The 24916-nt window shown below is 42.0% G+C and overlaps 1 protein-coding gene across 4 annotated transcripts in view; it reads right to left on the reverse strand.

Annotated features, from left to right (window-relative positions):
* The window catches only part of PTPRK (protein tyrosine phosphatase receptor type K), a 1016831-nt gene that overhangs the window by 698315 nt on the left and 293600 nt on the right, over positions 1-24916 (reverse strand). For all 4 annotated transcript variants that reach the window (XM_033939071.1, XM_033939068.1, XM_033939070.1 and 1 more), the window contains exon 4: positions 14501-14582. In XM_033939071.1, coding sequence (XP_033794962.1) covers positions 14501-14582 — 82 coding nt within the window. The remainder of the gene's footprint in view (positions 1-14500; positions 14583-24916) is intronic.

Consider the following 24916-nt stretch of genomic DNA (forward strand, 5'->3'; position numbering starts at 1 on the left):
GGACAGTAGCCTATTTCCAACAGTGGCCAACCCAGGTCACAAGTACCTGGCAAGATCAAGGAGTAAAACAGATTTTATCCTAGGATTAAGCAATGGATTTCCATCTCAATAATGGCTTATGGACTTGTTTTAGGAAATTATATAAACCTTTGTTAAGTCCTCCTTAGCTAATTGCTTTCATCACATTCTCCAGCAATGAATTCCAGAGATTAATTACAAGTTGAAAAAGAAGAAATATTTTAATCTACTACTTAGTAGCTTCATCACATGCCCCCTAGTCCTAGCATTTTTGGAAAGAGTAAACAAGCAATTCACATCTACACTTTCCACTAAACTCGGTATTTTATACACCTCTATCATATCCCCCCCCCCCCAAGTCATCTCTTCTCCAAGCTGAAGAGCCCTAGCTGCTTTAGCCTTTCATCATAGAGAAGTTGTCTCATCTCCCATCTCTGTAGCTTTTCTAATTCCACTATATCTTGAGATATGAAGGAGTGCTGTAGAGTTCTCAGTCCAACCAAGGGAATGACTTAGAGCCATGACACAAGTTATTCCACATATTCATCCCTAAATTTCAACACACTTGGCACATCTTGCCTGAAGTTTCTGTAACCCTACCAAAAATACACTAAAATCTGGTCACTGAAACACTGCTCCGCTGCTGCAATCATCTCTGAATCACTCGAAAAGTGTTGCCCTTTCAAACTCTTAAGGTTTGGAAAGAGAAAATAGTCAAATTGAGCGAGATCTTGTGAGTAAGGTGGATGGTCTATGCACTGAAACCCCAACTGTGTCAAAACATCCATCATTTTGCCTATCCAAACATCCATCTGTGTCAAAACATCCATCTTGTGAGCAGATGCATTATCTCGCAAAAAAGAGAACTTCTTTCCACAGCTTCCCTCTTCTTTTTTCTTTCAATGTCTCCTTTAATTGGCACAAGTTACAGTAGTATTCTGTATCAACTGTTTGGCCCCTTGGAAGACAGTCATTACAACACCTTCCTGATACCAAACATTGTAGCCATGACTTTTCCTGTAGACTGTTGCATCTTAAATTTCCCTGAAGTTGGAGAACCTGAGGGATGCCACTGAATGGACTACTGTTTTGTCTCAGGATCATAGTGGTAAAACCATGTTTCATCAATAACTAGTCATTCCAAGAAGTTGGCACCAGCTCGTTGAAAATATTGCAAAATCAACTTGGATGTGTCCAATTGACACCATTTCTTGTCAGCACTCAAACATTTGGGCACCCACTTGGCTGACAGCTTCTGCAAACCCCAGCTGCTCATGGATTATATAGTCATGTGAAAAAATTAGGACACCCCATGAAATATTCAGTTCTTTCTTAAGAAATGTTCACATATCGATGTCAAATCTTTTTATTTATCTCTGGTCTCTGGAAAAGAAAGTGATGTAATTGCACGTAGCCAACAAAAATTTTCCTCGATTTAATCATGAAAGAAAAGATATTCACATGACTGTACATACACCCAACAAGTTCTCTGGATATCTGTAGTGTCTCAACAATTGTTTTAGCCAATATTCGCTGATCTGCTAAAATCAGGTCATAGACATGGTCAACAATTTTCAGATGACACTGTTTGAGGCCTCCCAGACCTTGCTGCATCTTCGGTCTCAAATCACTTCATTAAAAGTTTGCACACCACTTCTTCACTGTGGAGTATTATGGACTATTGTCACTCAATGTTTGAATCATACATTCATGGATTACCTTTGGAGTTTTCTTCTGCAGGAATAGGAATTTCATGACGGCTCAGAGTTCCACACTTGAAAATTCCACACTTTTCATTGACATGGTTCAATCAATGATCTGGAACTGTCAAAACATGGCATTGTGATTCTGCAAATTGGCATTTTGCAAAATGCAATAACACTCCAGCTATAGTGGCAAAATAATGCTCAGAATTTAGGAAGTTGGTTGGGCTGAGAACCTTTCATCGGGAGAGGCAAACTGTTTTGGTGTTATCATCTTGGTGGACTTTGTATGTGCCCTGGACTGCAGCGCTTCCTTGTTATTCTGAAGCTGGAGAGTCGGGAGTCGTTTCCTACCGGGCACCCGCGGAGACAGACGCACTGACGTCACGTGGGTCCTTCCTCTGGGGTTAAAAGGACGCCGCAACTGCAGGAGACCGGAGAGGCAAACTGTTTTGGTGTTATCATCTTGGTGGACTTTGTATGTGCCCTGGACTGCAGCGCTTCCTTGTTATTCTGAAGCTGGAGAGTCGGGAGTCGTTTCCTACCGGGCACCCGTGGAGACAGACGCACTGACGTCACGCGGGTCCTTCCTCCGGGGTTAAAAGGACGCCGTGACTGCGGTGCGCGGCCGCAGGGCGTGGACAAAGGGGCGTGCCCTAAGGGGCACGTTTGCCCCTTGGGTGCCCCTTGGAGACACTGGGAGGAACGGGAGGAGCTGTATGTATTAAACTTTTACTATTATGGGGAAAAGGAAAGGTAAAGCAAAGGTGTCCACACCGATATTATTAGGTCCCATAGATCGGCACTTTATTCCATCCAGTGCCTTAGGTCACAGCCAAGGAGCGGATTCGCTATCAGGGGCATCTCTTAGCCCCCCAGGTAGAACTCCTCCCCCTCCACCGAATAATCCTGATGTCTTGGAGCCCAAGATTGGCTCCAGTAGTCAGTCGGAAGAACTCCCTGGGCAGGTGGGATCACCTTCATTGGTTTATGGGGTGATGCCCAAAGCCTTATCTTTTCAAGATGAGGCTTTGTTTGCCAGAGAGCCTCCGACTGAACCTCAGGAAGTTACTTTAAAAGATCTTTGGCAAATTAACACTCGTATGGAGGGGTTATTAAAATCTGTGGCAATACAAAATGAAAAATTTTCGCAAGAGGTGATTGGAAAGTTTGCAAATGTTGATTCAAATTTAAAAATTATGGAAAAATCGATTAGAACAACTGAGTCTCAAGTGGTTACACTACAAGCAGTTTCTACAACAGCAGTTAAGGATTTTCATATCACTCATATGAAATTTGAGAAAATGGAGAACTTACATAGAGCAAAAAATCTACGTCTAGTTAATTTCTCCAAAACTCATTTATTATCTCCAGAAATATTGGTTAAGAAATACTTTAAGGAAGTTTTGGGGATGACGGACGTAGAAAATTTGCCTTTGACAAATTTGTATTATATTCCACAGAGGAAAAAAGTTCCCACAGAATCAGGTATAGATCAGTTGGAACAAATTGATTTTGATTTAACTGGTTTTTTAGAAGACTCACAGGATATAATTCAAACTAGATCTACACTTCTTATAACTTGTACAAGAGAGATAGATAAATCCTTGATAATGAAAGCTTATTTTCAAAATAAGCAGACTAAATTCTGTGGAGATAATGTACTGATTTTTCCAGATGTGGCCCAAGCAACGCAATTGAGAAGAAAATCCTTTTTGGCTTTGAAACCTAGGGTGTTGGCTTTAGGAGCCACATTTTATTTAAAATTTCCCTGTAAATGCTTGATTAAATTTAAGGAGAATGATTATGTTTATTGGGACTCAACTCAGTTAGAACAATTTTTGCAACATCAAGAATCTATTAGTATTTCTTCTGTTACCACATAATTAATTATTTGGAGTTTGAATTTCTAAACACTAATATGTTTGGTCTATATGATCATGTTTATTTGACTTTTGTTATGATATATAGTATTTGCTCTCCCACAGTTATGAGGACTAGAGGAATTTTGTGATAGCCTTTTGGTTGTAATAATGTCTTAATTTTATTTATGTATTATCCTTACTTTATTATTATGTATATGTAATAATGTTATAAACTTGAATAAAAAAAAAAAAAAAAGAACCTTTCATCACCCACTCTCGTACAGTGATCACAACTGCACACAGTATTCAAAGTATGGCTGTACCATAGAGCAATTCAAAGGTATAACATTTTCATCACTGCTTCCCATTCCTTTCCTGATAATTTCTAACATTCTATATGCTTTCATAGCTGCTGTCACACAATGAGCTGAGGGTTTCAATGTATCCTTAATGACACCTAGATCTTTTTCCCGGCCAATGACTCCTAACGTGGAACCCTGCATCACATAGCTATAGTTTGGGTTCCTCTTTCCCACATGCATCACTTTGTACTTACTCATATTAAATGTCATCTGTCATTTTGATGCCCAATTCTAGTCTCAAAGTTCTCTTGCAATTTTTCACAATCTTCTTGCGACTTAACTTTGAACAGCTTTGTGTCATCAGCAAATTTAATTCTCACTAGTTACTCCCATAGAAACATGACGGGAAATAAAGGCCAAATGGCACATCCAGTCTGCCTATCCGCAGCATCCACTTCCTCCTGTTCTCCCTAAGAGATCCCACAGACAGCGTCTCCACCACATTTACTGGGAGACTATTACACGCCATCTAACACCCTTCCTGTAAAAATGTATTTATTTAGATTATTTCTGAGTATCACTTCTTCACCTCATTCTATGCCCTCTCACTCTGGAATTTCCTTTCAATTGAAAGACTCACCTCAGGTGTATTTATGCCATATAGGTATTTAAATGTCTATCATATCTCCCTTTTCCCACCTTTCCTCCAAAATATACATATTGAGATCTTTATATCTTTACTAGTCTTTAAGCCCGTTACATTAACGGGTGCTAGAATATATGTATGTCTGTCTTTCATTCTTTCTTTCTCTCTCTCTCCCCTTGACCGCTTTCTGTCTCTCTCTTTCCTCGGCTGTCAACCATCACCCCTTGCATGTTCCACCTGTCCAGCAGTAGGCCTTCTCCCTTCCTTTTACCTCCCCCTGTCCAGCAGCACTCCTTACCTGCTCCCATTTCTCTTCCCTGCTCCCCTGTTCCTCTTCCCTGCTCTCCCTGTCCAGCAGTACTCCTTCTTTTCTCCCCCTGACCCTCTTCCCTGCTCCCCCTGCCCAGCAGCACTTCTTACTTTCTCCCTCTGACACTCTTCCCTGCTCCCCCTGTCCAGCAGTACTCCTTCTTTTCTCCCCCTGACCCTCTTCCCTGCTCCCCCTGCCCAGCAGCACTTCTTACTTTCTCCCTCTGACACTCTTCCCTGTTCCCCCTGTCTAGCAGCACTCCTTACCTGCTCCCCCTGTCCAGCATGTGGCTCCTATCAGCATTCCCTCCACCTCCATTTCCCTGTGCAGCATTTTCCTCCCTCCCCACTTCCCTGTACAGCAGCTGCAGCAGCATTTCTTCCCCTGTCCATTTTCCTGTGAGAGCCGGGTGAGAGCTGCTATCTTCAGTTGTTTGTTTTTTTTTGTAGTTGAAAGCCGCCACTGCAATTAGGGTTCGCCAGCCGCCAGCACTCAGCCGCACCCTGAGAGCCGGGTGAGAGCGGCGACCTGCAGTTGTGTTTTTTTTTTTTTAGTTGAAAGCCGCCACCGCAGCTCCTCTCTCGATCATGGTGCAGAGCGGGAGGCGAGGCCTCAGCACCGGCCGGGCGGCTCGCGGCGCCGGCCCTCAGGAGCTTGAGGTCGGCGGCGGACATGCGTGGCATGCCATGGTGCAAGAGGAACAGAGATCGTTGGCGGCGCGAGGTGGAGAGCAGGTGACGTAAAACCCGCGCATGCGCACTCGTGTTTCCGCGACGGGATCAGGGAACACGTTTTTTTAGTGCGCATGCGCGGCCTATCATTTTATTATATTAGATATATCTTATACCTTAAGACAGTCTATCAACCACTTTAGTTGCCTTCCTCTGGACCGACTCAATCCTGTTTATATCTTTTTGAAAGTGTGGCCTCCAGAATTGTACACAATATTCTAAATGAGGACTCACCAAAGTCTTCTACGGGGTATCAGTACCTCCTTTTTCCTACTGGCCATACCTCTCCCTACGCACCCAAACACCCATCTCTATTTAAAACATTTCTAATCTGCTTAAACCTAAGAAGTTTACAAAATACAGACAAACATACATTTAATCTAGCAAAAAACAATTTATCTAACATTCACCTCAGCCAATAATTCAATCCAATCAATTAAAAACTTCCATGAATAAAGTAGTTTTCAGAACCTTCTTAAATCTGTGAACATCAGGGAGTAATCATTGATTGATCCATAATACACCTGCCATAGAAATTACAGATGCTCTAGTATTTACATAACATACATGTAACAGTTCATGTGTTACCAATCTCAAGGTTCCCTCTGATCTTAAAGACCTACTTGGGTGATATAAACTCATCACTTGCATCAAATACCAATGAATCTTATAATGAATAACTTTAAAGTCCAATACTTGAACTTTTAAAGACAATACGAAATTTACAGGTAATCAAATGAGTTGTTTCAGCAATGGTGTTACATGTACAAATCTGCTTCTATCACATATCAAACGTGCTGTAGTCCAATCTTTGAATTACTATAGATTGAACCACTAAATGAAAATCATAAGATGAATGCATAGGCTTTAATTTATTCAGCAGTCGCATGTGAAAAAAAGCAGACTTGACTGCTGCCAATGCCTGGTCTTTCTTAATGTTGAATCAAACCAGACTCTAGTATCTTTAATTTCTGTTGTAACAAATCTCATATCATTAATCTCATCATTAATCTCAACATTTTGAAGCCACAATGGATCTTCAATTCTACCAATTAACATCAGATCTGTCTTAGCAAGATTGAACACCAATTTATGATGAGACATCCAAGTATCTACAGCCTATAAATACAGTCAATCTCATCTGCATCTCATTTTTCCAATATGTCATTGGAAAGAAAAATTGAACAGCAGCATAAAAATGGTAACATTCAATTGCTGAAATACTTTTCCCAAAGAGGATATATACAGATTGAAGACCAATGCTGAAAGCACAGATCCCTATGGAACACCCTTATACATACCCATATTTTTCGGACCTTAAGATGCACTTTTTCCACCCCCCCCCAAAAAAGGGGGTGGAAAAGGGAGTGCGTCTTATGGACCGAATACACTGCGCCGCGCGCCCCCTCCCCCAGTAACTTTTTTAGTGGCGGTGGTCCAGCGTGGTCTCCTGGACGGCTGCCTATGTCTTAGAAGAGTGACGCAGAATGCAAGATCGTGACCTTTGTGCTTCCAGCCTAGTCAAGCCGCTCTGTGATTGGCTGCTCTTGCGTTCCGTGTCGCTCTTCTAAGACACAGGCAGCTGCGCTGGACCACCGCCACTAAAAAAGGTATTTAGGGGGCTTTGGGCAGCTTCGAATGGCTGCGGGCTTCACAGCACCAGAAGCACCTATGTGTAGAGGAGGAAAAACCAAGAAGAAAAATTCTGAACCCAATTTTTTTCTCTTGGTTTTTCCTCCTCTACAGTTGGGTGCGTCTTATGGTCCGAAAAGTACAGTAGATACTGTATTAGATACATACCCATTGCTTTTTACTTGATCTCGAAAATACGACGCAAATCAGTCATACATAGCACCTCCTATCACCACCTTCATCAACTTACATAACAAAATGTCTGTATCCACTGTATCAAACACTGATGATACATCCAAGGAAACCAGACAAAATGTTTTATTTTTATCCATCCCGCTCCTTAACTCATCGACTGATCACTACCTTTGATGGCTAAAGACCCCTATATTTCACAGCCTTATCCCTGGCTCTAGCTTAAATGGCTGAACTGGCTTCAGATTGGCTTCTAATGGAATGTTTAGAGATGCCAGAATATTGAGATTCAGTGTCTTTTGCTGGGGGTCTGTATATTGTTCCAAGAGCCTCCGATACCATGGCCGTCATGTTTGATCTGTGGACCTTTGTCTCTCATGCTGTGCAAGGCTGTTCTCTCTATGCTTTCTACCCAAGTGTGAACAAAACTCTGTTGATGTTCTCCGGTATTTTGCATAAGCAGCCTGCAAATGATTGGCTTGACCTTTCTTAGATCTATCACTGATTTCCAATAGCACCTTAGCCCACTGTCTTTGATGTAAGAGGAAATATCTCAACCTCCGATTCCTAATTTTTTTGAGCCTTATTAATTCCAGAGTCATTCTGGCCATTAGGACTGGCCTGGACAATACCAGAGTCAATAATAACTTTTTCTGAGTCACCAGATTCTGACATTGCACTGATAAAAATAACTTTTCATTCTCTTTTCTCTAAGCAGTTTTATAGGTGCCTCTGGCCTTGTGCAGAAATTGAAACTGTTTGCTAGAGTTTGAAAGAGACAACACACTCTGAAAGCTAGTGTGCCTTATTATTCATGCAGCTGCAAACAGCTATGCTTATGTGAGGCTTCACAAAGTCTGAAAGAGTTTAACAGTTCAGAGTTCTGGTATTTTTCCAGTGTTGAGCTCAATAAAAAGTATATGAACAGTTCAGATATCTGAAGCAGCAAACCCAGGTTTTCATTCAAATCTCAGAGCCATGATTTTTAAGCAGTGCAGTTTTCATAGCTTGACTAGGGTTACCAGATGTCTGGGTTTCCATAGACATGTCCTCTTTTTTAGGACTCTCGTCTAGGGAAACTAGACATCTAGTGACCCTGCAGCTTGTGACCCAATCTGGAGTCCCCTACCCCCTCAGCGAGATTCAGTGCTTGCTTACCATTCTTCCCAGTGGTGCTGCTGTAATTCTTCAGCTGATAAGAACATAAGCATCGCCTCTGCCGAGTCAGACCATAGGTCCATCATGCCCAGCAGTCCACTCCTGTGGTGGCCACCCAGGTCAATGACCTGTGAGTGATCTATTATTCCAAAGCGTTTTGTACTATATAGTAACCCTCTACTTGTACCCCTCAATCCCCTTATCCTTCAGGAACTTGTCCAATCCCATTTTGAAACCCAAAATCGTACTCTGCTCTACCACCTTCTCTGGAAGAACTTCCTAGCATTTGTTCTGAACCTATCTCCCTTCAATTTTTTTGAGTGCCCTCTAGTTTTTGTTGCCCCCGCCAGTCTGAAAAATCTGTCCCTCTCTACCTTCTCTATACCCATCATAATCTTGTAAGTTTCTATCATATCCCCTCTAAGTCTCCGCTTTTCCAGGGAAAAGAACCCCAGCTTCTCCAGCCTCTGTGTGATGTAAACACGCTACCTTCAGCCACCTGGAAGCTCTCTCTCTGCTACTGCTTCCTGTCCCCGCACAGGCAGGTAGTAGCAGAGAGAAAGCTTCCAGGATGCCGAAGGAAGCATGTTTACTTCACACACACACTGCCATCAGCCTGAAGAGTTACAGCAATGCCACTGGGAAGAACGGTGAGCAAGCACCTGGTCCCAGGGAGAAGATAAGAGGTGCTGGAACGCAGGGATGGGAAGGGAAGTTGCCAGACCTCCAGGTGAAGAAAGGGAAGAAGCAGACAGATGTGAGACCATGGGAGGGGGAAGGAAAGGAGAGATGTCAGATCACAAGATTGGGGGGGGGGGGGGAGAGGGAAGAAGAGAGATGCCAAACCAAGTGAAAGAAGAAAGGAGGGAGAGATTACAGACTAAGGGAGGAGAAGGGAAAGAGATTCCAGACCACAAAGTAGGGGGAGGGAAGAGAGAGATGCCAGACTAAGGGAAGGAGAGGTTGAAGATCCCAGACCATAAGAGGGGGTGTCAGACCATAGAAGAAGAAAGGGAGGAGATGGTGCACAGAGATGAAGGGGCAAGAGAGAGGAAGGACATGGTGCACAGGGATAGGCAGGGCAGGATTAATTCATCAAGGGCCTCTAGGCACACAAGTACACTGGGCTCCCTGCCCCGTCCCACCCCACCATGCGCCCAGGCAGAAACAGGAAGCTGCGTCAGAGGGAAGCTTTGGGCAGCAGCACCGCTTACACAATTACAGTTCCCGTTGCCTTTCTTACCCGCGTTGCTTGCTTGTCTTTCTGTCGATGGGGGGGGGGGGCGCGCATTACCGATTGGGGTGGGGCCCATGTTGCTAACCGGGGGGGGGGGGGGCCGCGTTGCCGATCGATGCTGGAGGGGCCCATCGCTGTTTGGAAAAAACAATGTTGATGCCCTCTTTCATCAGGCCCCCCTGACCATTTCAGGCCCTAGGCATGTGCCTACTTGGCCTATTGGTTAATCCTGCGCTGGGTATAGGAGAGGTGTGGAAGGGAAGAGAGACGGAATAAATGCACAGATGGTAGATGGGAATAGGGGAAAAGAAAGAGGGAGGAGATAGTGCACATGGATAGATAGGAAAGAAAGCCATGGAAAAGTACATAGATTTGAGGAGGAAGCAGAAAAAATGGAAGAAAGTTGAATATTAAAAGTTAATGCCAAAGATGGATATAGGGCAAAAAGTGAAGGAGAGAAAAACAGCAAATGGAAAATATGGCCCTGAAAACAGTTAAGAGAACAGACAGAAGGAAGTGCAACCAGAGACTGGGAAAAGATAAGTAGAAAAATAAAATCAACAAATGTAGGAAAAGCAATTTTATTTTCAATTTAGTGACTGAAATGTGTCAGTTTTCAGAATTTATATTTCACAGTTGTACCATTCTCTGTAAAGTTTACTTAGTAATGATCAGCTAGTTTTCACTATTCTGGCTCTTGCAGAGGATTCCAGACAGCATAAACTCAATGGATCTGTAACCTAGAACATAAGATTGGATTCTGAATTCCTTATGTAAATCTTTAATACAAACTCAAAGAAATAAACTTAAAATTCAGTGCTCTTAAGGAATCTTGCCTTCTGTAAGTCCATATTCTACCAGCATGTACCAGAGGTAAGGATAGCTAGGAGTGTATTCCACACAATTTGTGGAAAATAATATCATACTTCAGAAGTTCCAAGCTACTTAGACTGATAGTTCCAAAGGTGAAAACAAGAAGAACAATACTTTCCTATGGCCATGTGCTATCTAAAATGAAGTGAGGTGATTAAATTTGATGACGAGACAAAGTTATTCAGAGTAGTGAAGACACAGGGGGATTGTGAAGATCTGCAATGTGACATAATCAAGCTCAAGAAATGGGCATCGACATGGCAAATGAGGTTCAACATGGATAAGTGTAAAACGATGCATGTCGGTAACAAAAATCTCATGCACGAAAACAGGATGTCTGGGGCGGTACTTGGAGATTCCTCCCAGGAAAGAGACTTGGGAGTTCTGATCGACAAGTCGATGAAGCCATCGGCGCAATGCACGGTGGCAGCGAAAAGGGCAAACAGAATGCTAGGAATGATAAAGAAGGGGATCACGAACAGATCGGAGAAGGTTATCATGCCGCTGTACCGGGTGTGCCCTCACCTGGAGTACTGCACCCAGCACTGGTCGTCATACCTGAAGGATACGATATTACTCGAAAGGGTCCAGAGAAGAGCGACTAAGGGGCTGGAGGAGTTGCCATATAGTGAGAGAGTGGAGAAACTGGGCCTCTTCTCCCTTGAAAAGAGGAGACAAAGAGGACATGATCGAAACATTCAAAATACTGAAGGTAATAGACTTAGCAGATAAAGACAGATTGTTCACCCTCTCCAAGGTAGGGAGAACGAGAGGGTACTCTCTAAAGTTGAAAGGGGATAGATTCCATACAAGCGTAAGGAAGTTCTTCTTCACCCAGAGAGTGGTAGAAAACTGGAACACTCTTCATGGAGTCTGTTATAGGGGAAAACACCCTCCAGGGATTCAAGACAAAGTTGGACAAGTTCCTGCTAAACTGGAACGTACTCAGGTGAGGCTGGACTCATTTAGAGCACTGGTCTTTGACCTAGGGGCTGCCGCGTGAACGGACTGCTGGGCACGATGGACCACTGGTCTGACCCAGCAGCGGCAATTCTTATGTTTATGTTCTTAAGGCTGATCTCAGAACAGACAAGAGGGAACAGAAGAGAAGGAAGGGCTCAGCCCCACCAAACAGGAAGGAGGGAGTGGAAAACATGAAAAAGGATCTGCAAAAGTTAAACGAATGGTTTGGTGTCTGGCAACTAAAATTCAATGCGAAGTGTGGAGTGATGCATTTGGGGGGTGGAAATCCGAGGGAACCGTATGTGCTGGGAGGTGAGAGGCTGAAAAACACAGATAGAGAGAGACCTTAGGGTGATTGTGTCTGAGGATGTAAAGGAATCTAAACAGTGTGATAAGGCGGTGGCTGTAGCCAGAAGTATGCTAGGCTGTATAGAAAGAGGAGTAACCAGCAGAAGAGAGGTAATGATGCCCTTGTATAGGTCATTGGTGAGGCCGCATTTGGAGTATTGTGTTCAGTTTTGGAGGCCATATCTAACAAACGATATAAAAAGACAAAGTGGTCCAGAGGAAAAATGGTAAGGGGTTTGAACAAAAAGTATGAGAAGAGACTGGAAGACCTAAATATGTATACTCTGGAGGAGATGAGGGACAGGGGAGATATGATAGAGACATTTAAATACTTGAAAGGTATTAATATAGAATAAATCTTTTCCAGAGAAGAAAAAAATGGTAAAACTAGAGGGCATAATTTGAGGTTACAGGGAGTTAGAAGCAATGTTAGGAAATTTTTCTTCGCTGAGAGGGTGTTAGATGCCTGGAATACTCTCGAGAGAGAAGTAGTGGAGAGGGAAACAGTGATGGAATTCAAAAAAAGTGTGAGATTAAAATAGAGAATCTCTAATTAGAAAACGAAGGATGTAAATTAAAGAACTAAGGCCGGTATTGAGCGACCTGCATGGTCTGTGTCCCATATATAGTGATTCGGTGTAGGATGGGCTGGGATGAGCATCAATGGGAACTCCACTAATTTGGGACATGAGGATGTTACTAGCCAGACTTTATGGTAGATATCATGCAAATAACGGGATGGTTGGATAGGCTGGAATGAACTTAGATGGCAACTTTAGCATTTGGAACCCAGGACAATACCAGACTTTACACTTTATGGCCCTGAAAGGAGAGAGGAGAGGGTGGTGGATGCCTGGAATGCGCTCCCGAGAGAGGTGGTGGAGAGTAAAACTGTGACTGAGTTCAAAGAAGCGTGGGATGAACACAGAAGATTTAGAATCAGAAAATAATATTAAAGATTGAACTAGGCCAGTTGCTGGGCAGACTTGTACGGTCTGCGTCTATGTATGGCCGTTTGGAGGAGGATGGGCAGGGGAGGGCTTCAATGGCTGGGAGGGTGTAGATGGGCTGGAGTAAGTCTTAACAGAGAATTCGGCAGTTGGAACCCAAGCACAGTACCGGGTAAAGCTTTGGATTCTCGCCCAGAAATAGCTAAGAAGAAAAAAAAAAAAAAAATTTAAATTGAATCAGGTTGGGCAGACTGGATGGACCATTCGGGTCTTTATCTGCCGTCATCTACTATGTTACTATGTAAATATCAAAGAAGAGACAAGTTAATTTAATCATGTATTTTTTAATGGGTATAACTTATAGGCAGACTGGATGGCCCATTCAGGTCTTTATCTGCCATCATTTACTATGTTACTATGATAATGGAGGGAGGAAGAGAGATGCTGTATGGAGGAGATTAGCGAGGTTTGACCCAGGTAGAAGGCAGGGGGAGAAAGAAAGAGAGAAGAGGTGGTAGCGGAAGGGAAGGTACAGAAATGGAAGATGGATGATGAGCACAGAGAAAGAAGAAAATGTTAAATGGGCAGGAGACCCTGGCAAGTGAGTTAAGAGAAGCCAAACAAAAACCAGAGCCAGGGACCAACATGATTTGAATAATAAACTGACCAGACAAAAGGTAGAAAAATAATTTTATTTCTATTTTGTGATTATAATATATCAGATTTGAAATGTGTATCCTGCTAGTGTTAGCGAGCGTGAGCTAGGACTTAACAGAGGAAAAGTCTTTTTTGTTTACACCAAAGCACAGGCGTGGGGTTGGAGAGGGAAAAACGGGGTGGCGTGAGTGAAGAATCTACAAAATAAACCCACCAGGGCAGAAAAAGGAAATCAAATAATTTATTCAGTAGGCTAAATCAAATCGAAAAAGTTTCCCCTGAATTGGGCAGCACTAATAGACACTGTTTTTATTTTTCAATACAAGAACTCTGCTCCTAGGAATGTGGGAGCTAAACAATAAATTTAGTCTTACTCTGTTTCATCCTGTAACAGATGTAGGCCTGGGAGGAGAACCTGGGGATTAAGAGGGTGGATGGGATGATAGGGGTTAGTTTACTTTTTTGTACTTTTGTTTTCTTGGTTGAATTTGGTAGCAGGTGCAAGTTTCTCTGTTTGAGCGGTTTCATCCTGGTTTTGGCAATCTGTACAATGAGGTTGAGGGGATGATTGGGGAATTGTTTTGCTGTCAGTTTGTAAGTGATTTTTGCAATAGAAGTCTTAAAATTTATACTGGAAACATTTGTAAAAATGATTTAAAAATGGAAATAAAACCACCTTGTGATTTTGAAAAGTCACTTAACCCTCCATTGCTTCGGGTACAAACCAAATGGGAGCTCTCCATGGGCAGGGAAATACCTACTGTATCTGTCTAATTTGTCTTGAACTACAACTGAAAAGGGTATTGGCCAAAATCCAAATAAACCAAAAAGATGAAACTCAAGAGGTTTAAACTAAAAGGAAAAAAAAGAGTCAGGAAGAGAGACAAACACTGAAGTTTTAATATTGTGCCTTACCACAAGGGTAGCTCAGGACCTGGATATCATCAATGGCTATATATCCACTTTTCCCATCTGAGACTTCAGCTTCAAATATCACCTATCAAAATGGAAAACAAAGTTAAATTTTTTAAAAACCTGTCCTTCAAGTGAATTCTGTGGATTCAAAACACAGTCAATTTTCTTTTTTTATATATAGCTTTATTAGATTTTCAAACTACAATTGTGCAACAAGTAATTCAATACATAAAATATCAGAAGACAAGCACAATAAACTTTCAGACATTAATATACAATTAAATTTTTCCCCACCCTCCCACCCAATACTCAAATAAAATAAAACCCACAAGAAACTATCCATATATATCCTGAATCAAGTTCCAATGCAACTCCCTTCCCCCACCCCCATCCCACCCTGGATGTGTATGTTTACAAGTCTATAAAATAAAACAATTATTCTTCCTTACAAAATTTAGCCAATGGCTCCCAAACATCCATAAACTTTCTGTAACGCCCTTGCTGTATTGCCATGAAACATTCCTTTTTAAAAATGTAACACATAGATTCCCACCAAAAATTGTAACTTAATCGATTCCAATTCTTCCAATTAAAATGAGCTTTATGGCAACCCCTGTCATTATAAATAGAAGTTTGTTATTTCAATTAGATATTTGGCTTTTAGCTCTCATCAATGTATCTGCCACTGGATTTTCCAATATGTTGTTCACTTGATCCCATACGGACCTCCAAAATTTAAGTTATCAAGGGACAATAGTATAATAAATGATCCATGGTCCCAGCTTCGAGAAGACAGTGCCAGCATCTATTAGACTTTGAACTATCTAATTTCTGTAACCTAACAGGGGTCCAAAATGCTCTATGTAATAAGAAAAACCATGTTTGTCTCATAGATGCAGAGTCCAAATTTGTGGCCATTGAGGAGCAGTAATCTGATGCTTTATCTCAAAGCTCCAAATGTCACGTAGACCAATCTTTGGTTTCTTATTCAAAAATCCAGATATTAATTTATACCATTGAGCGGTCTGGTGTCCCAGGAAGTCTGCCTGAAAACAAGACCGGTAAGCTATATTGATTTTTAAGATTTTTCCAATCAGAGAACCTCTCCTGAATGGCCTGCTTCAACTGCAACCATCTATAGTTTTGGGATTTATTAAGACCAAATGTGTGTTGCAATCGTAAAAGTCAAGCAGCTTACCCATCTGATATTACATCATCCAAAGTGTGTATATCTGCCTTCATCCAATGCTTCCAGATGACCTTAAACCCGCCAATTTGAATCTTGGAGTTCAGCCATAGGGACTGACAAGTGGATTTATGGATCGGAATAGGTGTTAAATTATTAATATATTTTAATGTCTGCCATGTATCCATCAAAATTTTAATGTCTTTATATAATTTCGGAAACTTGATACTTAAAACATGACACAATCTCAGCGGAGACAGGAGTTGCCATTCCAACCAGGAAGATTTTCCATAAGTTCGGGGAGGATCCAGTACATACCCTGATGCATTATATAGGCTTGATGGTACCTATAAAAATTTGGGAAATTTACCCAACCCTCCGCAATTGGTTTTTGTAAAGATACTAAAGCAATTCGAGCTGTTTCTCCCAGCCAAATAAATTTGGTAAGTATACTATTTTTTTTTTTTTTTTTGTAAAAAGACCCCTGAAAAAACACTGGCAACATACCCATTTGGTAGCAAACTACATGCAAAATCATCATCTTAACCGTTTGAACTCTCCCCCACCAAGACAAATGTAAGGGGTTCTATTGCTCACACAATTCTGTGACCTTTAGCTGTAAGGATTTTTCATTTACTTTCATCGTTTCTTCCAACGTACTTTTTATCCAAATACCTAAATATTTTATACCCTCTTCCTTCCAAACAAAGGGGAATGTATCAAATAATCCTTTTGGACAATACACATTCAATGGAAGAACTTCCAACTTACTCCAATTTATTTTATAGCCAGAAAATTTACCAAATCGATCAATTAAATCCAGCAAATGTGGAATGGTAGTTTCTGGATTCCTCAAATGAAGCAAAATATCATCTGCATAAGCAGAGACTTTATATTCTCGACCTGCTTAAAGAATACCCTGAATCTCCTTTGACTGCTAAATAGCCAATTACAAGGGTTCCAAAACAATGTCAAACAGCAAAGGAGAAAACGGACATCCTTGTCTAACTCCCCTCTCATTTTTCTAAACTTCACAAAAAGATTTAACAAACAGCAAAATATATATTAAATATTACAAAAAAGTGATACCATATATACTCTAATATAAGTCGATCTGAATATAAGTCGAGACCCCGTTTTCCCCCCCAAAAGGAGGAAAAATAGTTGACTTTAATATAAGTCTGGCGGCTTAATATTCAAGTGCCCTGCCTTATCAGGCTCTGCACCCAGCTCCCTTTCTGTCAGGCACTGCACCCAGCACCCTTCCCTCCCTCCCCTATTAAGCATTGTAACCAGCCCCCTTCCTTCCTTCCTTCCCCGGTCAGACTCTGCCCCCTGCCCCCTCCCTGCCCTAGCCTCATACCTCTACTGCCAATCCCCGGTGGAGGTGCAGCGGATAGGAGCAAACTTTCCAAGTTCCTGCCCTGCTGCTAACTGGCTGCCGTGAGTTTCTTCGTCTGCTAAGAAGCATGAGGCGGCGCTCAATTTGGCACTGCTGCTTGGTGTTGAGCAAATTCCTTAATGGCTCCTGTGAATTCTTGCACTGGTCTGTTTTAGGAATGCCCTATTCTAATCACTAATCTGCCATGTACATGAGCATATCTGGACTTGTACAATAAAAGTAGTACCCCAGGAACTGCAACAGGCCAAGTCACCTATTAATTCTCAGATGCCAATATAGCTGTCAATAAGCACTTGCACAGACTTGTCAAGACATGCATTAAAATTGCATACGCACAAACCAGCTCTACTTTGAGGTCATTTTTAGCCTACTAGGAACAGTTTTTATGTTGCTAGGTGAATTTTGTAGCTTAAAACTGTTCTTTCTTATGGTGCAAGAAAGAAAAGTATTGGAGAATGCACAGTTGTGATATATGGCTTCAAGCATGATGTTATCCCATTGGTTAATCACAACTGCCACTCGGAATAGATCCGCCTACTTTTATCTGATGTTCTCCCATTAGTTAATCGTAACTGCCACTCAACAAACTTAAATGAACATTGACAATCAGCTGAAATCTCATGCATATTTAAACAGCTTTCTCTTAAAATATTCAAACTTTTTCCCAGTTACAATCTTCAATCGTATATACCCACTGACCTTCATAAATTCATATATAAACTCCAAATTATTAAAATTCTTATGACATTGACTCTTCTGGCTCTTCCTGTTGAATGAATTCATTTAATTTAACTGGATCATCAAATTGAAGAGTGCGATTTTCATAGATAACTTGTATAATAGCTGGGTACATAAGACCAAATGTTGCCCCATGATCTGTAACTTAGGTCTTAATTGTAACAGATCTTTCCTCAATTTTGCCATTTTCTTTGCAAAATCTGGTACTAATAAAATCTTTGTATCCATAAATTTCAAAATTTCTGTTTTCTTTAGCCAAATGAAAAATTTCAATTGCATGTTAGAAACTCAGCACTCTAAATATGAGAGGTATATTCCCCACATATCCAGTTGGTTTCTTGGCTGGCAGCCTATGTGCATGTTCAATTTCCAAGGGAAAATTAATGACAAAGGAAGCAGCTTAGGGATCAATTCCTGCAAAAATACAACCAGATCTCTCCCTTCCACATTTTCTGGAAGACCCAAAAGTCTTATATTATTCCTACGAGATTTATTTTCATAATCCTCCAGTCTTTGTTCCATATCTTTTAATAACTTGTGATCTTTTACACACTGTCTCTGCCCTTCCTCCAAATCAACCACTCTGGATTCAAAGTGCTCCATCCTGTGATTTGCAATTTCCATTTGGTTTTTAATAGTTGAAACTTCTTCTCTCAGAACGGCTATAAAATAAATTGGAGTAAGTCGGAAGTTCTTCCATTGAATGTGTATTGTCCAGGATTATTTGATACATTCCCCTTTCTTTGGAAGGAAGAGGGTATAAAATATTTAGGTATTTGGATAAAAAGTACGTTGGAAGAAACGATGAAAGTAAATGAAAAATCCTTACTGCTAAAGGTCACAGAAATGTGTGAGCAATAGAACCCCTTACATTTGTCTTGGGGGGGGGGGAGTTACTCTGAACAAAGATTTTAATAGATTTCAACTCTTCTAATATATTTAAAATGACTGTAGAATTCTCAGGCAATGAAGACATTGAAGGAGTTGCTGTATCTGTTTTCAGTCTTTTTCCTTTCCCAAACTGAAACGAAGCCTCCAATTTGGTTTGTTTTAAGCTGGCCATCCTCTGACAATAAACAATTTTATAGCATAAAATATCACCGGGTTCAAAAAAAATTCTGAAATTCACTGCCTGGTCTTATGGAGCTTCATAGGAACATAACCATTTAGCAGTGCTCGGTTTTGATGAAGCTTGAGAGAGTCCAGAGAAGAGCAACTAAGCTAATAATAGGTATGGGGGACCTCTCATATACTGACAGACTGAAAAAGCTGGGGCTTTTCTCCCTGGAAAAGCGACGACTCAGGGGAGACATGATAGAAACCTTCAAGATCATGAAGGGCATAGAAAAAGTGGATAGGGACAGATTTTTCAAACTAAGGGGAACCACAGGTACAAGGGGGCTCTTGGAGAAATTGAAAGGGGAAAGGTTTAGAACAAACGCCAGGAAGTTCTTTTTCACCCAGAGGGTGGTGGATACATGGAACGCGCTGCCAGAGGATGTGATAGGCAGAAGTACGCTACAGGGCTTCAAAGAAGGTCTGGACAGGTACCTGGAGGACAAAGGGATTGAGGGGTACAGATAGGAGTAGAGGTAAGGTTATAGGGACAGGATTAGAGGTAAATTACAAAATTAGTCAGAGACCACTGTTCAGGCAGTGGCCTGATGGGCCGCCGCGGGAGCGGACCGCTGGGCAGGATGGACCTCTGGTCTGCCCCAGCGGAGGCAACTTCTTATGTTCTTTATCATAGAGAAAAACACAGGGAGCGTTTACCGCAATAAACCGTGGGTCACCGCAGTAAATCCTCAATAATGGGGACATTTGCAACTGGTTTACTGCAGGAATGGGGACAAGACCTTTCACTACCCCGTGGAAGCTGTGAAAAGTCTTGCTCCTGTGGTAAAAAAAATTGCACCTATTTTACCTTCAGGAGCTAGCCATGCCACAATGAAGACAGAAGGAACCCAAAACCAAAGCTGAGACCAATGTGATTTGAAGAATAAAATTACTAGCCAACAAAAGGTAGAAAAAAAAAATAAATTTATTTAATATTTTTTGATTAGAATATTTCAGATTTGAAATATGTATCCTGCTAGAGCTGGTATTAGACATAATTGGGGACTGCAAAGCCCAGGCTATGCTTTTTTAGCTTCCAGCTGGCTTAGGGCTCTCTCTCTGACCAGGGGGCAGTTGCCCTAGTTGCTCTCCCCTAACACTATTCCTGTCATGTGCAACTGTGGTATTCTGTTAGCTTGATTTTTCTATGTAGCATTCTGTAGTAATTTTGGTTTGTTCAGTTTTCACAATAGTGGAGGGGATATTTGTGAAAGGGATGGGAGACAGGGGTTTTGTTGATCCTTGCTTGGTATTATTTGTGTTTATAAAATGACAATTGTAAAGAATAGTGTGTTTTTATACTTTAATAAAATAAGTTCAGTATAAAATCATAACTATTTGAGGCTTGTGCGGATGGGATCTGACAGTTTGCAGGGTGGGGACGGGGACCGAGCTTGCGAGACGGGGACTGAGCTCACGGGGACGGGGCAGGGACGGTGATAAATTTTTCCCCATGTCATTCTCTACTTTATCATTAACAAAAAGCACAGTGGGCTTAAAAATTGGTTGAACATCTAATTGCTATAGTCATTTCCATTTCCTGAATTCTTAACCCTGGGATGTGTTTAGATTAGGAGGCATGACTAGTCAAACATGCACTTGCGAATTCTATGACTTAACTTTTTTCCAACTTTGTGGCTGCTTAAAGATCCAAAGTATCTGTCACTGTTACATTACATTCCAGATTTCTATTCCGCCATTGCCTTGCGGTTCAAGATGGATTACAAAAGAATTACAAAAACCGTATTACAGGAAGATATCTGGTAATTTCTAGAGGAGATAAAGAGTAGATGAGGTTGCTTTGGGGAATCGGGAAGGTATTGGGAAGTGGGAAGGAGCAAGTGATATTAAGTCATTTGCAGGAATTTCTTGAAAAGTAGAGTCTTTATTTCTTTTCTGAATGTTTTCTAGTCTGGGGTCATAATTAGTTGTCGAGTTTTGCTGCTTGTGTGGCTAGGAGGCCATCATATAGTTTTTTCCGTTTGACTTCTTTGATTGGAGGGTGCGTGAATGGTGTGTGGGTTTTCCTATGTCTAGTTGATGTAGTTTGGATGAGGCGGTTGTTCAGGTAGGTTGGGCTGTCGCCGTTTATGGTTTTAAATAGTAGATAGTAGAATTTGAATAGTATTCTTGCCGGAATTGGAAGCCAGTGTGAGTTGAGTATGCTTCTGTGATGTGGTCGTGTTTCCTTAATGAATAAGTAAGTCTCAGTGCTGTGTTTTGGATTGTTTGTAGTTGTTTTATCATTGTTGCTGGGCAGGGGAGGTAGAGAATGTTGCAATAGTCTAAAAGACCTAGGACTAGAGATTGTACTAAGAACCGGAATTGCATGGTGCAGCATCTATCTATCGTCATTCCTAGTAGTTTTAGGGTGGGTTAAATGGGGTAACTGATAGAGTTAATTTCTAAATTGGTTATGGTTGGGACTTTGTTATTTTCGAGGAGGATGAATTTTGTTTTGTATGGGTTCAGCTTCAGTTTATGATCTTTCATCCATGTTACTACTGTTTCGAGTGTTCGGTGTAGTGTGTCTGTCACAGAGGACTTGGGTTGATCAAAAGGTATGAGAATGGTGATGTCGTCTGCATAGCTATAGGTTCTGAGCAAAATGTTTGGATTCAGCTACAATCGTCCTAGAAAATGTGGTTTTTACCCCAGTTGACTAAGGGGCTCATAATCGAAAGAGAAAAATGACCAAAAACCAGCCTAAGTCGGCACTTGGATGAACATTTCTTAAAAACGTCCAAGCGCCGATAATAAAACTTGGGACGTATTTCTAAATGACCTAGGCCTTCATAGTGCTGCTGAACTTCCAAAGCTAAACAGGGCGTTTCGGGAGGCGTGTCAAGGGCGGGAGTTGGGTGGGACGTGGGCCGGCTTAGACTTAGTCGTACAGCATGTGTAACCGAAAGTTTAGCAACAGAGCCTAGACGGAACTTGGACGTTGTGACTTAGACCATGTAAAACATGGTCTACGGTAAGTCACAAAAACCCACCTAAACTCACCAGATAAGCACTTAAAACACATAACACAGACCCCCACGCACTACCCCAGTGATCACCAACCCCACCCCACCCCATAAAAATTTTATTCACAATTTTAAATTTCAGCCTCCAGACCATCATCACTTGGCCGCCTAGCATAGGAAAGCCTAGTCGTCCAGCCCAGAGGCAGCTTAAGTCTTATTGGGGGTGGGTTAGGGACCCATAGAGAGGAGGACCCATGCTCATAAGCCCCTGTAATCACTACATTGATACTGAAACGTGTGCACTGCCCTATACACCCCCAAAACCCTTTTTTACTGGCACATAAGTGGCTCCTGCAGCCATAAGGGCTATTGGGGTGGTAGATAAGAGGGTCTAGGGGATTCTGGAGGTGGTTTGGGGAGCTCACCATCACCTATAAGGGAGCTGTAGTGAAGAGAAGCCATGGCACCCTTTTTGTGAAGTTCACAGCAATGCCCTGTAAGGTACCCCCACTATTTAAGTGGCATGTCTGGGTGTGCAGTCCATCACTTTGCAGACCCCTCCCATGTCCAACAGGGTTTGTTCTAGGCGTTTTGGACTTGGACGGAAAGTTGGACAGAAATGTAGTATAAAGATAAACGATTTAGTGGCTTGGACGATCAGATAGGCAGGACGTATAATTAGACGATTTTCGAAAGTAAAAAAAGTTGGACGTATCTTTCGAAAATGTGTCTTAGGCTCTTTTTAACTTTGGACGACTTGCGAGATGGACGTAAACAGACTTAGATGTCCCTTTCGATTATGCCCCTCCACATGTTCTTTCCATTACCTGAACCCTAAGTTTACATCTTGTTAGTATTTTCTGCAAATATAAAAAAGGGGCCCAAATAAAAATTGAGATCAGATCATACCCCAAAACTTTAGATATCTTCATTAAAGGTCCCAACATATCCCTTGAAAAATGTCATCAATTTCAGAGATGGTCAAGACCACTTGACATGGAATGACCCTTATTGAATCCAAAATTTGCTACAAAACATACATCATCATGATGTGATAGAATACCACCCCAAAACCCAGTTTATACTCTCTCTCTGTGCACTTCCCCCTCCAACACAATTATGATTTGTTTTGCTGGAATGATAAAAATGGATTATCTAGTGCAAACTCTAGATTATTGGGCTGATTAAATTTAGAGACCACGGAAATAATTTCTTCCAGCTAAATGCTGAATACTATGATGATGGTTTTCTCCCAATTGGGTAGTCCATGGATTTTAAATTCGATTAATAAGACGCTTTGCTTTTTTTTATTTTATTTTAAATTCTTTATTCATTTTCAACATTTTCAATAAGTGCAATACAAATTAAATACATTTTATATTTAAGACATCACTTAATACTCTTTCAAGAAACAAATCAATCTATATCTCTCCCCCCACGCTTTGCTTTTTAAGAAGTCATCTTGTTGACATGCTGGGGCATAATAAGATATTCAAATTAGTTTGGGGTCCATTGATGTCTTTTCTAGATTTGCTAAAGTTGTCCTTTATCTTCCGTTGTTTTTTACCCACACATCCAGGGGGGGAGCGGGAGGGGGGTATATCTTTTGTTTTGGTATTATTCCTGATGGTAATGATGGATAGGGGAGGGAATTTTTATCTTTTGTATAGATACCGATTGATTATAAGTGCGTGGTTGATTATCAGTGCGTGGTTGATTATCATTATTTATATATAAATTGTACTGCACTTTTTGTTGGCATTAAAAACTAAATAAAGTTAAAAAAAACAAAAATCTAAAAGTCATCTTCCACTATAAAGATGCTACATTAATTTTCTTTTTTCTATTGCCATTTAAATACAGTCAAACCTCGAATTTGCGAGTAACCCGGTTTGCGAGTGTTTTGCAAGACAAGCAAAACACTTAGCAAACTTTTGACTCGCAAACCGAGTGTTGACTTGATTTGCGAGCACTCCCCCCGATAACTGGCATCGTTCCCCCCCCGCTCGCAAAGGCCCCCTCACTCCAACCGGCACCCCCCCCCGCGAGAACCGTCCCCCCCCGAACAACTTAAACTTACCCTCCCCCCCCGTCTGGCACCGGCACGCAGGCACAGATCGTGCCGGTGCCTAGAAGATCTTCCGGCTTCTGACTGCCTTGAGCATGCGCAGATGCATGCTCAAGGCAGGCAGAAGCCGGAAGATCTTCTAGGCACCGGCACGATCTGTGCCTGCGTGCCAGTGCCAGACCAGGGGGGGGGGGATGGTCAGAGTTTGGAAAAGGCTGAGATAGAAACAAGGGGGGATTGTCTGCCATGAAGCAAAAAGAAAAGAGAAAGAGGACTCCAAGCGCTTAAACAAAAAAAAAAAAACACCCCAACCATCACAACTCAACTCATCTGCTTTTAATCAACCTGGGCAGGAGGCAGCTCTGCCTGAGGATGCTTGTCTCGGAATTGTTCCCATTTGCAACTACAAAGGGAAGCTGACCCGCCTCCCCCTTCCCCCCCCTCCATGTGTGCCTGGGCTGAAAAAGTTCCCTCGCGGGCAGAGCCATAGGGGCATCGGAAGGACTGCAGCACGTGATGAAAGCGGGAGCCGGAGCTGTGCGCGAGTAAGTTCCAAGCGCTGCACATGTGCCCGCCCGGCTGGCCCGAGCATGGAACCCACCGAGGCGTTTCCCTTTTAAGCCGGCGCCGGTAGATCTCGCCCTCCCGTTGCTGTTGCCGTCACCTTTCTTGGAGCGCAGACCCTAGACATGGGCGTTTTGGGGAGTTCCAGGAGGATCAGCTGGCGCCTCGGGTCATTTCTCTGTTGCCTCCTGGGAGCGTTTCTTTGCAGAGGTAAGCCCCGGAATCTCAAACTTTTTCATCGCGATACGCTTTATGCGCGCTATCTCTCACAAAGGTAGCATTGGAGTAGGGTTGAGTGTAACATCTGGTGCAAATGGCTTCATAGTCATGCATGCTGCTGTGTTTAACATTTGTAAGACACCTTTGGAATTAG

The sequence above is a fragment of the Geotrypetes seraphini genome, chromosome 3 (assembly GCF_902459505.1).
Source record: "Geotrypetes seraphini chromosome 3, aGeoSer1.1, whole genome shotgun sequence".
Lineage (NCBI taxonomy): Eukaryota > Metazoa > Chordata > Amphibia > Gymnophiona > Dermophiidae > Geotrypetes > Geotrypetes seraphini.